The sequence below is a fragment of the Ursus maritimus genome, unplaced genomic scaffold, assembly GCF_017311325.1.
Source record: "Ursus maritimus isolate PB19 unplaced genomic scaffold, ASM1731132v1 scaffold_16, whole genome shotgun sequence".
Classification (NCBI taxonomy): domain Eukaryota; kingdom Metazoa; phylum Chordata; class Mammalia; order Carnivora; family Ursidae; genus Ursus; species Ursus maritimus.
Genome location: NW_024424008.1, coordinates 40265031 through 40286070, shown reverse-complemented (window position 1 = coordinate 40286070; position 21040 = coordinate 40265031). Strand labels below are relative to the sequence as shown.

Below are 21040 nucleotides of genomic sequence, written 5' to 3'. Positions count from 1 at the left end.
ACAGGCACGCACCCTTCCCCAAAGGAGCAGGGGCAGCTCAGACTCCCCGGTGACCACGCCAAGGCTGGAATCCTGAGGCATGCGGGCTGGAGGAGCAGAGTGTGCGAACAGCCCTGGGTAAGAAGGGAATTGCTTTCCAAGGAGGCCCAATTAAACTGCAATTACTCAAGATAAGAGAACCAGGTCTGTTTACTCAATGGGGTTGTAAACCACCAGCCCATTACAAGAGAACTTTGATCTGGTGGCAAGGGAGCTGTTTCTGGTGCAGGGTAGTGATGAAGCAAGGAGCTTGCTCAATAAGGATGTCTCCATCTTCACCCCAGTAGCCCCCATCTTGCTCTGGCAACACCCTCAGATGGACAATGAGTGGTATCATCTCCACTCCTCCCTCACGTTTCCATCCGATGCAATCAAAAATCCGGAGAAGAGCAGAGAAGAAACAGTGACCATAAGGGAGATAAGGGAGAGAGAATTAGCTGAGGTCATATTCGTGGGAGGCACTCGACAAGTATTTTCTCACTGAATCATCGTGATGGTCTTACATGCAAAATTACACTCTGCCTCTCACACAGGTGAGGACACTGAAGCTCAGAGAGGTTAAGTAATTTGTCCAAGGTCACATGGTTAAGGAGTAAGAGACCAGAATTTAACCCACATCTCTCTGACTCCAAATGCTTTCCATTATAATCGGATGGGCTGCATTCCCCAGCTGTCTGGTCCAAGACTGAAGGCTGCCTCCTGTCTCACGTAGAAGAGGCAAGAACGAGGTGGGTCCCCCTCCTGACTCACCAGAGTGTCAGAAGGTAGAGCTAGACTTACGTATCCAAAACAATCGATCGATCCATCAATCAATGACAGAAGGAAGAAAGAACATGTCCAAAAGAGATTTGCTCAACCCACAAAGTGATGGGCAAGATCCGATCGCAAAGGTCTCTGTGTTGCCAGGCCGTGCTTGAGGACACGGCTGAGAGCTCGTCTTTGCAATGCACTTAGCTAAGGCCCATGGCCATGCTACTCCCTTTTCCTGGCACCACACTGGAGATTCAGAAGGCCTGCCAGCCCCATGAATTCCACTGGAAAAGGACAGGAAGGACAAAGGCCAATGCCTAAAACCAGCCAGCGGCTGGCAGCCTTCCTCAGCCCCCCGGAAAGCTGACATTCGATGTGCACGCCAGCATACACACATCACCCAAATTATTCAGTGATCCTATGTCTGCAACAGCCCCGGCTTCACAGCGTGTTATTCTATACAATTACAGCAATTAAGTGTCCAGTCAGTATGATCCCACTCGTACCATTCATATAATAAAGTCACAAGTCAAAAAAAGAAAAGGGGGCTTTTGTTGGACAGTTTCTGAAACACTTCATTCAGGAAATAGAGTGACCATATTTATAAGAGAAGAGCATTTGATCCAGAAAGTGGAAGTCAAGTTTTTCATGCAATTACCCCATCTCAGAGGACATGGGATGTTCCCTAAACCCAGAGCCTTGTCCCAGGAAATTTTGGCATCTGGGAGCAACCTCTCCGGCCTTGGTGTCTTCCGCACGATCTGCCACCGCGGACGGCCACTCTTGCCCCAGCATGTTACTCTATCCCCAAAGGCCTGAGCTCTGAGAGGAGGTGAGTGGGCAGTGTTAGTCTTTTCCTCTGATCAGTTCAAGGTGCTTCCTAAAGTTTGCATGGCCCAGGGGTCATTAATCCCGGGGGGACCTCCTCCACACATCCTCCTTGCTTTCAAGGTGGCCAAGGACTGGGACATGTTTGGTCAAAACCAGGAGTGGCCCATCCCTCCCATTCCTGCCCTCCCCCAGCTCTGCAGCCTCGGTGGCATGGAGGAGAGGCTGACGCATGAGGGGATGAAGGGACCAGCGCTGCTGGGGACTTCCAGGGCTCAGCATGGGCTTGCTGAGGTAGCATAACAGGAAAGAGCACTTCCTCCCGTTGGATGAACGGGTCCCTGACACACAACCCATTTTCGTACCTGAAAACGTCACCCCCTCCCACACAATGGCCAGACAACTCCCCAAAGCGTTGTTGCTCGACCTCCCGGCTATGACATCACTTCATTCGTGACCTTACAAGGAGGAAAGCTTGCAGCCTGCTTTTGACAAGCTGACCCTGAGGCAGATAATGCGAGTTCGGTGTCAGATGGCTTGTACCTGACGGTGGCATGAAGCCCATTACTGCTGCTGGGATGATTTCAAGCCTTCGTCTGGTACTGCAAATGACCAAGGTCATGCCGATGCTCTCTCTCATTTACGAATAAGGAATCTGAGAATGAGCCATCTTCGGGGACTAGGAAATATTCATATCCTGCTTTAGATTGAACCAAACTTTAGACCGAACAGTTCAAGCAGCATCCTAAGCAGAACCCCTCATAACACGAATACATTCTCATTTGTTTTTCTTTTGCAACGAAGCAGTAATTTACACGTGGCAAAGACCCGCTTAGACCAGTCTGTACACGGAGCACCATCCCGCCTTCAAACCTGATCCTGGGGCCGCGGCCAACAAACAGGGCTTCTCAACTTCGGCACTGCTGACACGTGGGGCCGAATAATTCTTCGTTGTGGGGGGGCTGCACTGGGTATTGTGGGATGGCTAGGTACATCCCTGGCCTCTACCCTCTAAACGCCAGGGGATGCCGCTGCCAACTTTTAACAATTAAAAATATCACCAACTAGCCCCTATTAAAAACCCACTGCTTTACAGTTTTCCTTCCACCCGCAACTTCCCATACCCGAGACAGAGTTTCTTTTCTTCCTGGCCCAGCCTAACCAAATTGGAGCCCGAGCACCAGGGAGGAGGACGGGGATTATTGGATTAAGTCCCATTGGCTGACCTCTAGATAGAGTGGCTCCAACAGAACTGAGAAGACACCGGTGTCTGCGGCTTTGACTTTCTTGTCTGGGAGAGTTAATGAAGCTGTGCTCGCTCCTGCCCGCAATCTTAGATTGGGATCGAGGGTGTGAGATCTGTTAGTTTCGCTACTGCCAGTGTCCCAGGGTTAGAGTCTGCAGACCATTTACAGATTCTTTGACTGTTTCTTAGGGTGCAGGCTAAGGTTGGAGTTTCTCTGCAGCGCTAGTTGATGGAACCTGACCTTGTACTGATACATTTATTTGTGCGTTCATCCGTATTAGTGAGAGCGCATAGGTGAAGAAGTTACAGGACTTGCCTGCTTGCATTAGGGTTCTCAAAAGTTGCCTAACTAGTCCCAGTGATGGAGAAACTGAGGCCCAGAGAGAAGTTAGAAAGTGCTGGAGCAGTAGTTAGCCGTTCTTATGCAACCTTCTGCTTTTACCCAAGCAGCTCTGAAATTCACAGCGAAAAGGATCCCACACGTTGATAATGCTTTTCAGATATGGCTGTTGGGGCTGGGGGGTAAATGAGTTCTTTGTTTCGCAAGCAGTGGAAACCATTTAAAATGCATTAAAACTAGCCAGTGTATTCAGTTGGGGGTGGGGTCGTTCGTTGAAAATATGTACCCGGAGCTGGGTTTTGGTTTTCTAATTTCATACAGTTTGCAGATACCCTGCCAAGGATAATTTAATATTATACCTGTAGTTTGAATACTTGTAATACCATGTATTTCAGTGTCTAAAATACAATACATACAAATTTGCCTGGCATTATTTTTTTGGAGAAGTTATTAGTCTTATTTACTTTGAGTACCATACTGATAAAGAGAATTAACATAGGCCGACTTTTAAATCTATTCTTCTAAGCCAGTAACATAGTTTGCCCTGAAATCCCAATACTCTTTATTTGTTTTAACAAATCTCTACAATATCATCTTTAAGAAAAATTTAGTGTGATTTGTGCTGACCTCAGATGATAACCTCTGTGTGAGAAGCAAGAGGAGCCTTTCCCTGGCAACTTTTCCAGCCGCTTCGGCGACCTGCAAGTTCAAGGCTCTGGGAGATTTCTACTAAGCAAAACTGAGTGACTGCTGGTCTCTACTTGTTGTGGGTGTGTGTGTGTGTGTGTGTGAGTGTGTGTGTGTGTTTCTAAACATATTTCTGGTGTTAATTGTACTCTAAACTTTTTCCTGATTCTAATTTTTTTAGAAAAGTGAATGGGGTTTATATGAAAACAGAAGCCAATTAAAACAGAAAAAAACAGGTGTTTTAGAATAGCCAGTAAAAAGAGCAGTGATAATCACTCCTTGAACATAGAATAGCTTTTAAGCAATTATTCTTTTCAATGCTACAGAAAATAATTTGCAAATACATCAGATCTTTCAAAATACAATTACAGTGAACGGGCATAGTTAACTTAAGGGTACCAGCATTAAGAATTCTGCAGAACCTCAGGCCAGACAGTCCAAAACTGGAGTCAGAAAAGAGCTCTGGTCCCTTGGTATCGATTTAGACCCATAAATGTGCTGGGAAGATTTAACGTTAAACTTCTCTGTCCATTTCCAGAGTAAGTAAAAAAAAGTTCAAAGTTTATGTTGGTTATCTTCATATGAAAACATACAGAATTTAGAATGAATAGTTAATAATACATCAGCTAATATTAAAAGGCTCATTCAACATCGGGATTGATCAATGATAGCATCATGGGATGGCTCACACAATCAATTCACCTAAACATTTCTACTGATCAACACATAGCTTGGGTGAGGGTCTTTTTCCCTAAATGCAAGAAACTTTATCTATTCCTATTTTTGAAGTTCCTTTTACCTCTCTTATTCTGGGATTTATAACATTTTCCTATAAACTTACTGTTATATTTCCTAGTTTTAAATTCTGTGATCAGAAGGCTTGTGTAATTTAGCTTTCGTGTATGAGACCCAAAATAAGTTTAACTATGTTAAGATAAGCCTACAGTGTATCAATACGTGAAAAATCTTCCCCAAGTGAACTGAGCAGTGAAAAACCACCTGGCTTTAACCATTAATCACGTTCGAGTCCTTTTTTCTGAAACTCAAACATACTAAAAAACCTTTTTGAGCAAACCCATCAGTCTTGAATTTTTCTTTACGTGCTGATAAAAAGATCATCTCACAATTTAGCTCCTCCAAAAGATCTAAGGCTGATTCCAACTCTGGAGTCGGGGCCGGGCTTCTCTGTCCGGGCGAGGTCAGGATGCGGGAAGCAAGAGGAAGCCAGGAGAGGCAGGGTGGGCAAGCGGAGAGCAGGGAGGGGCCCCCACTTACCGCCATCGCAGGACGCGCTGCTGAATAAGGGGCGGGGCCGCTGGAGGCGGGATCCACAAAGTAGCTCATCCTCACGGTCAGCACCTGCGTGGGAGAAAGCCTTCACTGAGCCGCTGCGTGCACCAATGTATGCACTAGAAACACGGCGGGTTCGAATCTTAGACCTGGAACCAGAGAGTTTACCTCTTTTTTTTTTTTTTTTTTTTTATTTTTTTTTTTAAGAGGCGAGGAGGGGCAGGAGAGGGAGAGAGAGAGAGTCTTAAGCGGACTCCACGGGGAGACTGACACGCGACTGGATCTCACGATCCCGAGATCACGACCTGAGCCAAACTCAAGAATCAGACACTTAACCCACTGAGCCGCCCAGGCGCCCCTAGAGTTCACCTCTTTATGCTACAGAGAAGGAAATGAAAATTGAGAAAGATCAAGCGATGGATCCCTGGCACACAGAGAAAGGGCAGACCCCAGACAGAGCCCGTCTCTTGACCGCAAAGTAGCAGGGATAGCGCACAGCCACTGTGAGCTATAGTCAAGAAGCAGGAAAAGCATCTACAAAAAGACCCTTTTGTAGGGTCTCTGGACAAGGACCAGGTCTTACGTGTCATTTTTAGTAACATCCCCATCCATCTATCACCCTCCCTCCACCTCAACCAGGCCTGGCACACAGCAGGTGCACTCAGCACACAGGCGTGGCATCAATTTGGTAAAAGAGTAAATAAAGAAAGGGGAAGAGGGCTGAAGAAGGATGGAAAAGCCCAACTGAAAAGACACATCAACCAGGATCCCAAGACACAGATAAACAGAGAGAAGCCCTGAAAAAGGGATTGAACATTATTCATCTGGAACAAAAGGAGAAACACTGTGAAATAATTCTTGTCCAGAGCTGCTATCTACACCAAAAATCTGACGTCGAGAATGCTTGAGGAATGTTCTGGCTGAAGGGATTTTCCAGCTGGCTGTCTGTCATCAGGAAAATCATTTATGTATCAAACATTTCTGTCATTCTAAATGCTTCTTAAAGTGCATTAGTTCACACACTTGAATAAACTCAATATTATATACTGGAAAAAAAGTCTTTCTTGAGTGATTTAGAAAATTTAGTTCCTAGGCACAGCTTTCGAAGGCTGAATGCCTATGGTTAAGAAGTTACATTTTAAGGGTGCCTGGGTGGCTCAGTTGGTTAAGCATCTGCCTTCAGCTTCGGTCATGATCCTGGGGTCCTGGATCGAGCCCCACCTCAGGCTCCCTGCTCAGCGGAGAGTCTCCTTCTTCCTCCCCCTCTGCCCCTCCCCCCACGCGTGCAGGACGCGTGCTCGTGCACGACACATCCTCGCTGGAGCTCTCTCTCTCTCAAATAAATAAATAAATAAAACCTTAAAAAAAAAAAAAAGAAGTGACCTTTTAGTTTTAACTTAACTGTTTCCAGGTCGTATTTGTCTTTTCCCTTATTCTTGCTAATATGTAAAGCCACAGGCACATTTTGAGAAAAAAAAAAAAAGAGTATTATATGTCCTATGTTCAATTTGTGGTTTTGGTTCACTGTCTTCATTCAGTTGACAGCCAATGAGCATATCTTCCTTCCTATGAAATGTATTTGAATGATATAGTTAAACCGGCTCAGCAATATAAAATTATACCGACTAAGGACTACAATTACAGAGGGCCCAATATTGCATGGTTGAAATCAGTAAGCTAAAAGCCGTCTAAAGACATACCTTAGTCCAGAGCTATGCTTCGTGTTTTTAACTAAAATTTTACTTTTCTCACGATGCATTTTCTTCAAAAATAGATGTAGACAAAATAATATTAATTTTTAAAAATAAAATAACTAAGGGTAACTAGACTTTGTTAATCAAGGTGCTTGTTTTCTTGTTTTTTAGGGGGAATTGATCTCCGTTGCAGCAAAATGGCCCCTTAAGAACTGCCGGTGGTGAAGCTGAAGAGGAAGAGGAGACAAAGATCAAAGCAGGCTAGTCCAAGGACATTGTTAAAATCTGTATCCGTTAATATCACCTATTTCTCAAAATAATGAGCAGCGATCACGTATCAGACTTCCCTGGGCACTGAGCATGAAATAAGAATAAGGTACGTACAACATAGGTCAATGAGGACTGGTCCTGACCATATATGGTGAAGATAGTCTCAATGAATTCAATGTTCCCTTCCTACCAAAACAGTCCTTACCTTTAATCTTGAAATAGGACATGAAAGTCCTAATGAATCGCCATCAACCTATACATCCCCACTTGAAAGTTTTTGATCTATTCATGGACGAGACTTACAAGTTAACAACATGGAGTGTGTCATCCTGAGAATGGATTAACCATGATCAGATTCCCTAGGGTACATTTGGTCTTCCCTTCAGGGCCCTGCAGGGCAACCTATACCTTTGGGAAATGTCAGGTACGGGAGCACTGTTTGTGCTGGCCATTCGGCCCTCCGATGTCCTCTGAAAAAGTCCCATGGACCCCCTGAGTCATCACAGACCTCAACCCTTCATGCAACAAGCACAGTGAAGGCATCCTTTGTTAGAAACTTGCTTATCCATTCAGTAAATAGTTCCTACATGCCTGCTATGTGCTAAGCACTGTTCCGGGCATTTGGGACCCACTTGGTCCCAAAGATCCCCGACCTCGTGGACCTTACATTCTCTCTGACTCACTGACGCTGAGAAAGACAGTCTCTATCTCCAGGCAGTGGAGAAGACAGACTTACATATGACTATAATATAATGTGATGAGTAGTTTACCAACAACATAGAAAAAAAAAAAGCAGTCAGAAGTGACTGCGTGAGGGGGAATGGGAAATCGTGGCAGATCGCAGTGTGAGGTGTGACCACGTGGCCATATGAATCATCCCCACAAGCAGCAAAGACCCTTCCTGTTCTGAATTCCTGTTTTGTTTATATATTTATAAGAAAAAGGACTTTTGCAAGTGGCAGCCTTGTCCTGAAGCCCAGCTCAAGGGCATCAAGAGTTTCAATCGGCCAGCCAGACAACACTCTCCGGAGCAACATAGCTTAGGGAAAGGTTCAGTGGAAATATGTTTTCTCTTTCCAACTGACAGAGTGAGGGAGGAAACCTATGGCCCCACATATGGCGTATTCAGTGCGGGGCTGTGTTCCTGCGGCTAGGTTAGATGAATGACACTTCCCTTGGGGAAAAGCCCTTCGCCCAGGGAGGAAGCTGGAAAGAGGGAGTTGCCAGGGCACTCAAGGGCTCTCATCTCAGGAAATAACTCTGGGACAGAAATGGATGACTGCTGTATTATTTTTTGGAGAAAGAAAAAAAGAACTCACCCTTTTTCCACTTGTAGATTGTGACACAGAACAGCTGCTTGGGACATAAACCCTTTCAGGAAAAGCAAAAGGAGTGTCTGGGTGATACTTTTTTTTTTTTTTCTGACATGTTGGCCAAAGAGAATTCCCTCCCACATAACATTAAACATCAGCTGGACCAACTTTTTTTTTTTTTTTGGTCTTGGCATTATACACGTTTATTACCTAAATACAAAACAACTGTGTGATGTAAGATTTACTCCCTAGCCTAGAAGCATCCATAGGCCTGTCAGAACGTAGAAACAACATGAACACCTGATAACAGAGTTGTGAAGAATGGAGCTCATTTTTCTCGAAGGGGACCAGCAATGGCCGAGTAGCAGATGAATGTGTCCGAGGTGGCCTCCAGGGGTAGTGCTCCCATCTCTCGGGCCTCATGCTCCCCACAGACCACTGAGCCTCTGCTCCTGTATCGTGGAACTTCTGTTCCCTAAGCTACTGGGACCAGTCCTCGCGTCCCTGCCCTTCTCATGTGATGCCCTCTGATAGAAATGCCCCCTTGTCCTCCTGCTTCTCAGTCATCTACCCGCTTCTCCTCTGGCCTTGAGGCTCCGCTCGGGAGCTCTCACAGCCAGGAAGCCCTGCTGCCCTACCCCGCACCCCAGCCCAGGCTAGCTGCCCTCGCGCAGTGCTCCCCGTGTTTCTGTCACTGTGCGGAGCACACGGGTCTGTAAACATCTGTTTCTATTTGCCTCTCCCACTCAACTCTGAGCTGTTTGAAGGCAGGCACTATGCCTTTTTCATCTTCGTATCTCCAGACTTTAAGACAGGCTAGGGGGCATAAGAGAATTCTTTTTTTTTTTTTTTTTTAATTAGCGAATGAAAGAACGACTTGGTCTCACGGGACACAAAATGTGAAGTGCATCAGATGTTATTTGATTCTCAAATCGGAGAATCTGAATAGATTGCAGATCCAAATAAAGATCCACTTGAAATAATGGGTGTGGGGGTGTGGGGGTGTCTGGGTGGCTCAATCGGTCGAGTGTTGGAATCTTGAATTCGGCTCAGGTCCTCATGATCTTGGGATTTTGTGATTGGGCCCTGGGAGTCGGGGCTCCCGGCTCAGCGGAGGCTGCTTCCCCTCTCCCCGTCTCTCTGTTCCTCTCCCCCTGCCCCTTGCACACACACTCTCTCTCTCTCTTAAAAAAACAAATCTTTGAAAAGAAAGAGAAGAAGAAGAAGAAGAAGAAGAAGAAGAAGAAGAAGAAGAAGAAGAAGAAAAAGAAAGAAAGAAAGAAAGAAAGAAAGAAAGAAAGAAAGAAAGAAAGAAAGAAAGAAAGAAAGAGGGATGCCCAGGTGGCTCAGTCGGTTAAGCATCTGACTTTGGCTCAGCTCATGATCCCAGGATCCTGGGATTAGGCTCCCTGTTCAGCGGAGTCTGCTTCTCCCTCTCCCTCCATTGCTCCCCCTGCTTGTGTTCTCCCTCTCTCTCTCAATCTGTCAAATAAATAAATAAAATCTTAAAAAAAAAAAAAGAATAGGTTTGTTGCATGATCCATTTCTAAGCGTTCACTATTACTGTCGCCTTATCACAGAAGCGTTTTCCACCACCCCATATGACACTTAGCTGCTTGTTGATCGTCTCAGCAACTCTTACCCCATTAGAACTTAAGGAGTTCCTCTGCATCTTCATCTGTACCCCAGGCCCCACACCAGTGCTGATAGGAGACGGCACACAGATACTTGCTGGCTCTAGGAGTTAAGTTAGAAAACGTGTACGCGCCCTTTAACTCACTTAAGCCCCTTTCTTTTTTCAGATGAGGAGAAAGACACAGGCAATGCTGCAAACCAGCCAGGCTGAGATCGGACTCCAGGTCTTCAGCCTCCTTCTCCTGGGCTTCTCTCTCTCCTCACTCTGCTCAATTTTCCGATAAAAATGCTCAATCCGTGCAGAGGACAAAAAAGACAACCATTTGGTTTATGTGGTGTATCTGTCCAGTAACGGACTTTGAACAGTTTTCTGTAGGACTCTGGGGAGAGCTCTAGTCTTCGTAGAGCGTGCTACCCACGGACCGCATCTGGATCTTTCCACCCTCCGCAAGCCTAGTGACTGGGGCTGACCTGCAGGCTGAGCTGCCTTTCACCCAGAACCGTCCAGGGCAGGGTGAGGGATGCCCGGAGGAGGGTGGGGAGTAGCCGGGGTCTGTCAGACCAAGGCAGCAGGAGTAAGAAATCCCAAAGAGACAAGGCCTTCGTGAAGGCTGAATCCAGTTCACATCAACTCTGCCCCTGCTTGGCTGCATTTCTACACCAGCCCTGTGACATCAGTGTTTTTCATTTTGGGCTATGTGCTCTTCAAGGAAACACTATGCCTTTAGGGAAATAGCAAACTACACTTAAATGCTTTTTTTTTTCTTTTGAAAATGATTGTTTTTGGCAAAATAATATGTATTTATTGAAGAAATTACAATAAAAACACAGAAATGTCTAAAATGAATGCCAAGATCACCCGGAATCCGACCATCTAGGGGTAATTGTACTAATACTCTGTTCAGCGTTCCTCTGGGTCTTTTTAATGTGTCTTTCCAAATGTAGATATAATATATACATATGATCGTAATTTTACCTTCATGATAGAATTCTCTGCATGTTATTGTGTTATCTGCTTTTTCCATTGACACTTGACATCATGCTATGAACCTTTTTCTACATCAAGAAATATAACTCTACATTCCCGAGTTTATTGTAATCTATGTATGCATTATGCTTTTCTTAATGAGTCTCTTATTACTGTATAATTAATTTGTCCCCAATCCCTTGTCATGCTAAAAGTCCCTAAATATTTTCTCTTGTCATTCAATACCTGCAAGTGGTATTGTTGGGACAAGGAATGTGTACAAACTGCCTTCCATAATAGAGAAGCCAAAATTATGCAGCCACCAATAATGGCATCGTGTTCTAACTTTGACCTTACCCTCTAGTCTTCCTGTTAACTTCATAGGTCAGGAATCATGGCCACAATCTATGGTAGGTATAAAGATGGCACATGGAGGATTCAACTTTCGAATAAAGTATGACATATAGATAATGTAGATAATTTGCTATGCAAAAGTTAAATAGATTTGCAACTAGGATTTCTCCTAATATCAAGAATTTAGGATTCTCATTCATTTGTATTAAAAAGACACCCTTTTGGCCTAGAATGCAGCAGAAAAAGAATTTGACTTCCAAAAGGACTACCCATTCAAAGAAAAATGACAGAACCTTTGCCAAACCAAAGACATTGCCATCCATGTCATCAAGGCAACACCTTGACTCTCCCATGAATAGTTGGAGCTTCCTTATGAATGCCATGAAAATCTGTTTTTAAAGACTCAGAGTGAGCATTACCTCTTTTGGGAAGCTTTCCCTGAACCTCTTAGGCAGTTAGATGGACACCCTCGACCCTCCTCCATGGGACTCACTATAACAATATGCCTAGTTTGGTATTTGGTATTTGGTTCAGAGTACTTCCTGTATAGATGTCTGTTTCTGCTCCTGAATCCTGAGTTGCTTAAGAGTACGGGCTGCCTTTTTATATGCTACATAGTAGATAAGCAACACGTTCATTGACCGAATGAAAGAACCTGTCCATGAAATAGAGTTAGAACGTGCAACAGTATGTCTCACGTATATCCAAGAAAGTGAAGATATCTCAAAAAAAACAAGATCTGTTACCCGTGATGATGTCCGTCCATATGCAAGACTAAGGTTAGACTTCTTTAATGTTAACTACAAGCAGAATCATATTTTTCTTTTTTTTAAGATTTTATTTATTTATTTGAAAGAGAGTGAGCAAGAGAACAGGAGTGAGGGGTGATGGGGGGAGGCAGAAGCAGACTCCCCACTGAGCAGGAAGCCAGACACAGGGCTCCATCCAGGGACTCCAGGATCATGACCTCAGCCAAAGGCAGATGCTTAACCAACTGAGCCACCCAGGTGCCCCAGAATCATATTTTTCTCTAAACTACTGAATGTGCCGGATTGGCAAGTTTAGCTATTGTATCGTTTTTTTCTCTTAACTCTCATGAGTAGTTCATTGGTATTTTTCCAGTCGTTTTAGTAGATCTCTCCTTTGATCTGGCAAAAGCTAGCAAGTTCAATTCCCCCAAGAACTCAAATTTAAGCGTAGTTAGATAGTTTCCCAAGGAAACGTTGCAGTTGTAATAAGGAGAAAAGAGAAATGGTTCGAAGAATTGGAGATGGTTTCTCTTCCTTGCTCCTAAATCTTTAAGAACTTCGTTTTCTTGACCGGGTATTTTAACATTACAGTAGTAAACATTCCTTCTTATTTTAAGTGGCCAACCCTGACCCATAAAGGCAGTGCTCTGATTGACGTGCTGTTGCCTTCTGTGTCTCACACTAAACGCGCCACCTTCCCTAACTTCACAAAGCAGCCCCTCAGCGTACAGCTCACATCCCAGTCTCTTCTCCCCCGCTTCACTGATAATTCGTACTCCAAGCCTAACTTGACTAGAGGCATGAACATGACTCATAGCCATCTCCTATTTCTCTAAACCACCCCCATCTCCTAACTCAGCATAATACTTTCGAGTTCTGTATGAATTGACATAGCTCAACCAATCTTTCTTGGAAGACTAAAAATACACTCACATTATCATACTATTACAAGAGTATATTGTTTTGCCCTTCCTCAAGGAGTCAGTCGTTAATATGTCCTGAAAAAGAGAGAGACTATAAGACGGTTTTAGTCTGCTGTACCATAGCAATTAGGAAATAAGGAGTGCCTCGTAGACTATTTTATGTTTCCTCCTCATGGAAACAAATCCTTCCCAGTCACACTGCTGGAATGGTATTGTGAACAGTGGGCAGAATGGAGTTGTTTCTCGTAAACATCAAGGGAATAGATTAAAACCTGTCTGCTCTTAAATGAGAGGCATTTTATGACCATGATGTCAATCCTGGTCTCTGAAACTTAGCAGAAGCTACCACTCTACTTTTTCTAGTCAATTGGGCTTCATGTGGGAGTGTCCTCGGGAAGACCGAAGGTAACATTCAGTACACTGTTTTACAGTAAAAGTGCCCACAGCCTCGTCTCCCAATGTCATTCCTCAAATCCTATATTTAACCATGAAGTTTGGCCAATGATCGCAGTTGGCCACCATGCACATCGTAGTTATCTGTGAATAACTGAATAGATAAATTAAAATTGTTTTTTACTAAGAAACTAGAAGCAAAAAAAGAGTAAGCTAGAGAAATGACTTGAAGTACTCTAGTTCACAATGACGGATATAGCGGAGGTCATGGTATATGAGATTCTTGGCCAAGTCAAATCCAAAGAAGATCTGCAAGACTAAAAATGTCACCTCTAACCCGGTGGATGCTGCCAAAGAAATCCCTAAAGAGCCTAGAATTTTAAATAATTACTTTTCAACTCACAGCGTGTGGAGCACGTTGGATATAATCTAGAATTTAGACATGGTTTTGGCTCCTAAGAAGCCCTCAACAAAACTGAAAGACATCATGAACAGAGGTAGATGCTAAGAGAACATGAAAGGGGAACAGGATAGATTTGAATAATGCCCTTTTCAAACTGAACCAACCGACACCAGCTGCCTTAGATCTCTCAAATTCAGCAAGCGACATCTTGGACTTTGTCCGATTGTGATTTTCATGGTGTTGTATCATTTGTTTTACTGCCCAAATTGTAAGGGTCAAATTTCTGAATATAATATTAAACAGCTTGCTGCCCTTCTGATTGAAAGAGGGATTTTGTAAATTCAGTCAATTTTGGCGTTGGAAAAGATCCATCACACCCACCATTTTTTTGTTTGAATATGCAGGGCTCAAAGAGGGTAAGCGTTGATCAACAATAAAGAGTTACAGACTGTGGGTGAACCCGCAGCTCCTTTCGGAACATATGGCCACAGGCGAGTTTCTTAACCTCGCCAAATCTTCGTTTCCTCAACTATAAATTGAAGGTAATAATACCCATCCTTTCAAGGATCCCTGAGGAGGGTTGGATAAAATAAACATGCTTAACAGAGTGCTTTACACATGATAAAACGGTCCACAAATAGTGGTTCTAACTTATTTCTCTTTTGTCACAGTGCCTGGTATTAGTAAGCACTCACGCATTCATAGTTTTTTTTTTATTAATTATTATTTCCCATGCCCAAAGCAGTAGAGGCTCTTCAGTCAGGTATTAGAGCTAGAACCCAGATGGCCTAAATCCCTTGTCTCTTTTTCTAAAGGACTTGCATTTAAATAATCAGAAAATGATTCCCTTCCATAAGCAGAGGTGGAGTAGGCATTAGTTAAGAATTTCGCTGGAGAAAAGAGCCACAATTTCTGTTGAATGGTAATCTATTTGTACCATTGTTATGCATAAAACCAAGAAGTAAGCATTTTTCTTCCAGGGAGGAGCAAACTCATTGAAAGACCGCTTGGCACAAAGGGGGCAATATTGTAACCTCTCGAGTTAAACCAACACCTTTTTGATATAAATGTCTATCTTCTGTGGAGTAACACTCTAGCGACTCATACAAACATGAGCAAGTAGTAAGCTCCTACAGAAAATACCGCAGGAGTTTTTGTTTGTTTGCGTTTTTCATTTTTTGTATGGTTTGGCTTTTTGTCTTTCCAGCCGCGCTTCCCCAACTGATTTGCATAGGAATCACCTGGGAATTGTAACAATGCAAAGCCCGAGTCAGCAGGTCCCAGGTACAGCCCGACAATCTGCATTTCCAACAAGATCCCACGTGATGCCGATGCTGTGGCTCAGAAGACCTCACCTGGGGGAGCAAGGAAGCGGCTGGGCAAACCTGGTTAAGTTCACGAGCGATTTCAACAAGGCGGGCGTCCAGGAGGCAGAGCCCACTGAGGACCAGGCAAGAAGACACCTGAGGCACAGGCTGAGCGGAGGTTTATCATCTTAGCTACACACTACAAGCCTGGCCAGGGGGACGTGCAGCTCAGGACCTGTCCGAGCCTCTCAAGCCACGTGCCCGACGATGGCCCCATCTGACAAGGATCCGTGCCTTTCCTGAGAGCCTGTGGTGTTAGTTCTTTAGCCTATGATGCCAAGAAACTGGCATCGCTGTTCTCTCCCCATTGACAGGAAGCCTTTTGGATTAAAGATCACTGGGGGCACCAAAAGATGATCAAGGAAAATAATCTGCATTCTATTTTTCACAATTTTAAACAACCTAAAACCTTTGGAAACTCTCTGATTTGTGGTTTTGCGACTTTTGATGCATCGGGGATGACTTAAGTTCAAAAAATTTAAATGCAAAAAAGGCTAAAATTCTGGGGGTTTCTATTTTTCCACATTGCTTGAAAATTTCTAGATTTTATTTCCCCCATTGAGAATATTTTCTTGATATCTTCCCTAAGAGGTTGCTTCTTGACTCTCGTTCTAGTAAGTACTATCCCAGCCTTCTCCTCTAAGTTCTTGAGACAGCAGCAGCCCTTGGATAACTGGAATAGCAAATCTATCCTCTTCTGTGAGAAACAAAATTGATCAGAAATAGATTTCACTCCCCGCTCTAGACATGTTTTCTTGTTATCTAAAGTCCCAAAACGTTTAATGCGTAGACAGTGTCACATAGCTGAGCACTTACGTTGTTTTTTATTTTCAACCTCTTTTCAGTAAGATCTTGCGTTCTAAAATAAAATTATGTTCATTTTAGAAATGGAACTTCCATTATTATTCCTTCTGAATCTGTCATATCACCCAACACAAGGCTGGGGACAGCACAGAAATTCAATCGATATTTGCCACAAGAGACACTGGAGGAGAGAGATGCTGATCTGGTCAACTAGACCTTGTAACTTTCTACACAGTCAGTATCTCTCTGACAATGAATAGTTGATCCACAGATCCCCCTTTGGAAAAGAAGCCTATTCCACAGTATTCTCCCAAATAAGAGAAATCATGAGTCAACGCAGAAGAATCCAGCCTAAACTCATGTAAGTATCTGAAAGCTACGAAGCTTCCTTTGAGATCCAATGCCAGCCCCAAGATCTGGACTCACAGCCCCTTGGTTCTAATCAGGTACCGCCTCTAAATTGGTCATATTACCAAGCCTCAGTGTCTTCATCTGTTAAATGGGAATAACAAGAGTGTCTACCTCAAATACTTCGATGTGGGTTAAATGAAGTATTCTGTGCAAAGCCCTCAGCAAGGGCCCCAGAGCATTCTAAGTGCTCGATAAATATCAGGAATTATTATCCTCCGGCGGGTAAAGTGGAGGCAACCAGGTGTGATACCCAGAGAATCACCAAGATTAAAAGGTGGAGCTCCCTAAAGCTACATTTTCAGTAGAGCAGGGACAAGGGAGACGAAGAAACATAAAATGAGTTGTTTTCATATCTGAGTTCCTAGGATTGAATACTCACAAAATTTGCCTCCAATGGCACTGAATTGCTGCATACCACATTTAGTTTGCTCAAATACTAAATACTTTTTAATTTCCATATAGAAAGAAAGAAAGCAGGGGGTGGGGGGTGTGCCAGCTTCTGGGATGTAACCCTTTCTTCTGCTGCTTGATGCAGAAATGGGAATTTTCAATGGGTAATTAGAAAAGGAGAGATGCTGAGGAAAACAGATCTGTTCATCAATAAATAAAATCAGGAGGTCCGGCAGAATGGGAATTATTGGTGAGAAACTGGGTCATACACTGAGGCACTGGGTGTAATCAAAGAGAGGAACGTCAGGGCTAATCATTTGTTTCCCTACCATTTGTCCATCTTCCGCCTCACCCTCCCCTAGGGACCTGTACCCACAGCCCCAATTTGTTACAATATGACTTCAGACCATCCCTCAACAGGATTGGCACTTTTACTCTTTATGCGGTTTACTCCTATTCTCTTATCTTTCTGGAGTACGTGGGGCACAAATCATCATTCATATTTTAGGAACAGTCAGGTTAAATACCTGTTCTCAGTTACCGAGCCAAGCCTAATGGGACCCAAATGCACATGCACTTTCTCCACGGCCAAATCCAGCCCTGGCTCCAGTTCTGACCCTGCTCGCCTTTGAACTTGATTATAATCTGAGGCAGGCAATTGGCCCAGGCCCATGCTTTCTCAAGCAGTGCTCCAGGGTCATCGATGACCAGGTGTTGAAGGGTGACACCTTTTACCCACCTTCTTCCAGGCTCTACCCTTGGACCTCTTGGCACCTCTACCCATCAGCACGTCGGTGTAAGGAGCCTGGAAGGCGAAGATGCCCTGTCTGTAATCAGACTCCTGCCTCCCTCCTCCACAGCAGCGGAACGAGGACGGAAGAGGCTGTGAGGCTGCTTTGACTGTTTGTTTTTTCACTACTGAGTTGGCAAGGATAGACGTTGTTGATTCACAATTAGAAGCAGCATGCTTCTTCAAATATTAATATTAATAACTACAATTAACTGAACACATGAAAAGGGCTTTTCATCTTCAAAGCACTTTGCAGACATTAACTCATTAGCTGTCCCTTCCCTCCATTCAGGAACAACAGGTAAGTAAGGATCTCAACAGCAACAGTGGCCACCCCGAAAACCCTCCACGCATCGCCCCTGCCTGCAGAAGCGAAGGGTTTTCTCTTCAGATAAAAAGGAGACGGCGCAATCCAGAGCCACAACCAATGAAGAGTCAAAAGGTCAGTCATTTTACAAATCAAATGAACTGCCAGAAGTATTTTAGAATCTGTTTTTCCTGTTGTTTAGCCAATATCTGTCTTTTCAGTTGCCCAGCAATGGTATGAAAGAAGTGGGGAAATGGTTTAAAAAACAAAAACAAAAACCTACCCAAAAGGCAGTCAGGAAAAGCTACAAATGAATGCCTTGATCTCAATAACCCAGAATCTTGTCGAACAGTTCGTCCACGTATAACGTGACTTGAAAAGCTGGGGTCACAGGGGCTTGTTAACAGCGGATGAGAAGCCACGAAGTGGCATTGCAGGATAAAATCACCGAATGGAGGGAAATGGCCATCCACACCCCCCTCCTTCTGTACCAGCACCGCGGAAGCCCAGCTCCGTGCGGAGGAGAAGAAATACCCCCCTTGACTTTGAAACTCTCCCTGTCTCAGCTACAGCCCCCCAAACAGGTAGACTATTGGAGAACTCAGAGTCACAAAACCGGGAAAAGCACCCAAAAAATACCAAAAAACCCCAACGCAATCTGGCTAGTTTGGCTTGCAAGATTCAAACCTGTAGCAATTTCCTCTCTATAAAAATTCATTAAGCTGCTAGGCAAAAAAAAAGAAAGAAAGAAAGAAAGAAAGAAAGAAAGAAAGAAAGAAAGAAAGAAAGAAAGAAAAAGGAAAGCAATAGGCTTGCTAGGAGTGAAAGAGAAAAAAAGGAATTTCTATGTTTAACTACAGCTTTATTTCTTTGGAACTGCTCCAATATGCGAGGAAAATTCAGAGTTTCTGACAAGTAATCTGCGAGTCTCGAAAACGTGTGTGATTTTGCTTTTATAAAGCAGGGAAAAGAGTGAAACACTCTTGATTTCAGACTATTTTAAGAATGTTAAGAAGTATTTTTGAAAATTGTTATTAAGTAATTGAATGGGAAATGTAGAAAAATGTGAAAAGAGAAAGAGAAAACCCGCCTGTATCCTGAAAGTCCCCATCAATTTACTGTTTAATTCCCCAGAATGAAACAAAAAAAAAAAAAAAGCGGGGTGGGGGGGAAGGAAAATAGCAAAGTTTTCAGCAGAAACTCACACTTCACTTACTACTTTGCCGGAGAGCCTGGGTGAAGAAAAGGTCCTGAGTGAGCTTCCCTCAATGTCTGTGGTCTCTTTCCAACTACCTGCGGGAATCCTCCGCTCGTCGGCTAGAGAGGATGCAAAGACCATAATGTTTCTAATAGAGCTGCCTCCTTAAATTGGGGGGTGTGGTCAGGGCCAGGAAAGCTGGGGGGAAAAAAAGGCAGTGTGCCATGTAGCCCCTGACACCACGGAGACAGCCACTAGGACAGGCTCTTTGGTCTAGGTGGAAAAGCAAATGTTATTACTGGCTGGGGTAACCCCAAATCACACCTTATTTTCTATCCTTCAAATTATCCTTCAAATATAACTCAGCCATGGATAGTATTGGGGAGGGAGATGAGCCAAAGGGAACCAGCTCAGTGGGATAAGATGTCTCATCCTCTTCTCAGGCATTAGATTTACTTTCTACTGAATATGTGAATATTCATGGATTCAATGGGGTCCCATTTCACCTAAGCCAGAGATCTGGAGAGGCAAAGCTTGCTCTAGAATCAGGTCCCAAACTGCTGTCAGAAAGCAGGATATCTACCAACCAGTCACTTGCTCAGGCTTTTTATTTATCTGTTAACCTGATGTGATATGTGAGATTTCCGAAGGAGAAGAAAATAATTATATGGAACGGAGCTGACCAAATAGAGCTTTGGAAATTCTTAAAAGTAAAGTTAAAAATACCCTATTCATATAAATCTGGTCTTAGGTGATGTCTAAAATAGATTAGTGGCCCTGATTCTGGCGCAGCAATTAAAAGACAGAAATGTTCATATAGTTCCCATTTAGAGAAAATGTGAGCCATGTGAAAATCAGGCATTTGTTTTAGGTGAAAATATACAGCATTTTTTTAATTCACATATTCAGAACCACGGTAAGAATGTTACATTCATGTAATATCATTTCTATGAATACCATCATTTTGTTAGAGAATTTTTTTGAAAAGTCATTATTTGGCTGCTGAATTTAAGACTTTTATCCTAAAAGATTCTTTTTTTTTTTTTTTTTTTGAGGAATACATGGGAGTTAGGATTTGTTGTGGTTGGCTCCTTTCCCCTTCTAATGAAGTCACAAATGCTCAACTTGGAAAGTCTATGAAAATCTAATAAATGTCACTCAGAGCCGCATGATCATTATCCTTCACTGTATAAAGCTAGCAATGAAGTTAAGACGGTGCTGTAATTAAAATGAGATTTTACTGCTCATCTTTTGCCTATGCACTTTAATATGGCTTTGAAGAAAGGAAGAGATCGTGCCATTGGTGCAGTTTTGTTTAATAAATGGCAGTGCCAGGCACTGTGTTAGACACTGAAAATTACAAATTTACACTGTCATGGGAAGATAGACATAAATCAACCTTTGCAATTCAGTGCGATGCAAGCTATTGAAAAAGCTCATGGTCAGGTCCATTAAACCAATTGCAACTAATTATAATTGTATTCACGATGTTTGCAAGAGATTTGAAAAAAATGCAGAGAAGACTTGGATTCTTGTCCTCCAAGGATATACAGTGTGATTATTAAGAGGTTCTGGAGTTGGACGCTGTCTACATAAGAGTTCATACAGACAGCAACCCTTTAGGACCTTAGCTCCATCGTCTACCACTACCTGTCATGGTAAGAAAGAGCATAAGCTAGAAATCTGAATGGTGCCAAATAAGTCACCACGGTTGTAAGTTGCCTGGAGAATGCCCAAGAAAGCAGGAAGTGTTGTTTAAAATAGTATTTCATTCAGCATTAGATCGGTATCCACATGCAATAAATGAGTAAAGTTGGATCCTTATCTCACGCCATATACAAAAGTTAACTGAAAATGGATCAAAGACCTAAACATAAGAGCTGAAACTGTAA

The 21040-nt window shown here is 43.4% G+C and overlaps 1 protein-coding gene across 1 annotated transcript in view; it reads right to left on the bottom strand.

Moving 5' to 3' along the window:
• LOC121102902 (transforming protein p68/c-ets-1-like) overlaps positions 1-21040 on the bottom strand; it is a 32108-nt gene extending 11068 nt beyond the window's left edge. Inside the window, exons 1-2 of the mRNA XM_040631044.1 lie at positions 19167-21040; positions 5166-5249 (exon numbers count right to left, since the gene is read on the bottom strand). Of these exons, the coding sequence (XP_040486978.1) occupies positions 5166-5249; positions 19167-19289 (207 nt within the window). The 5' untranslated portion in view covers positions 19290-21040. The remainder of the gene's footprint in view (positions 1-5165; positions 5250-19166) is intronic.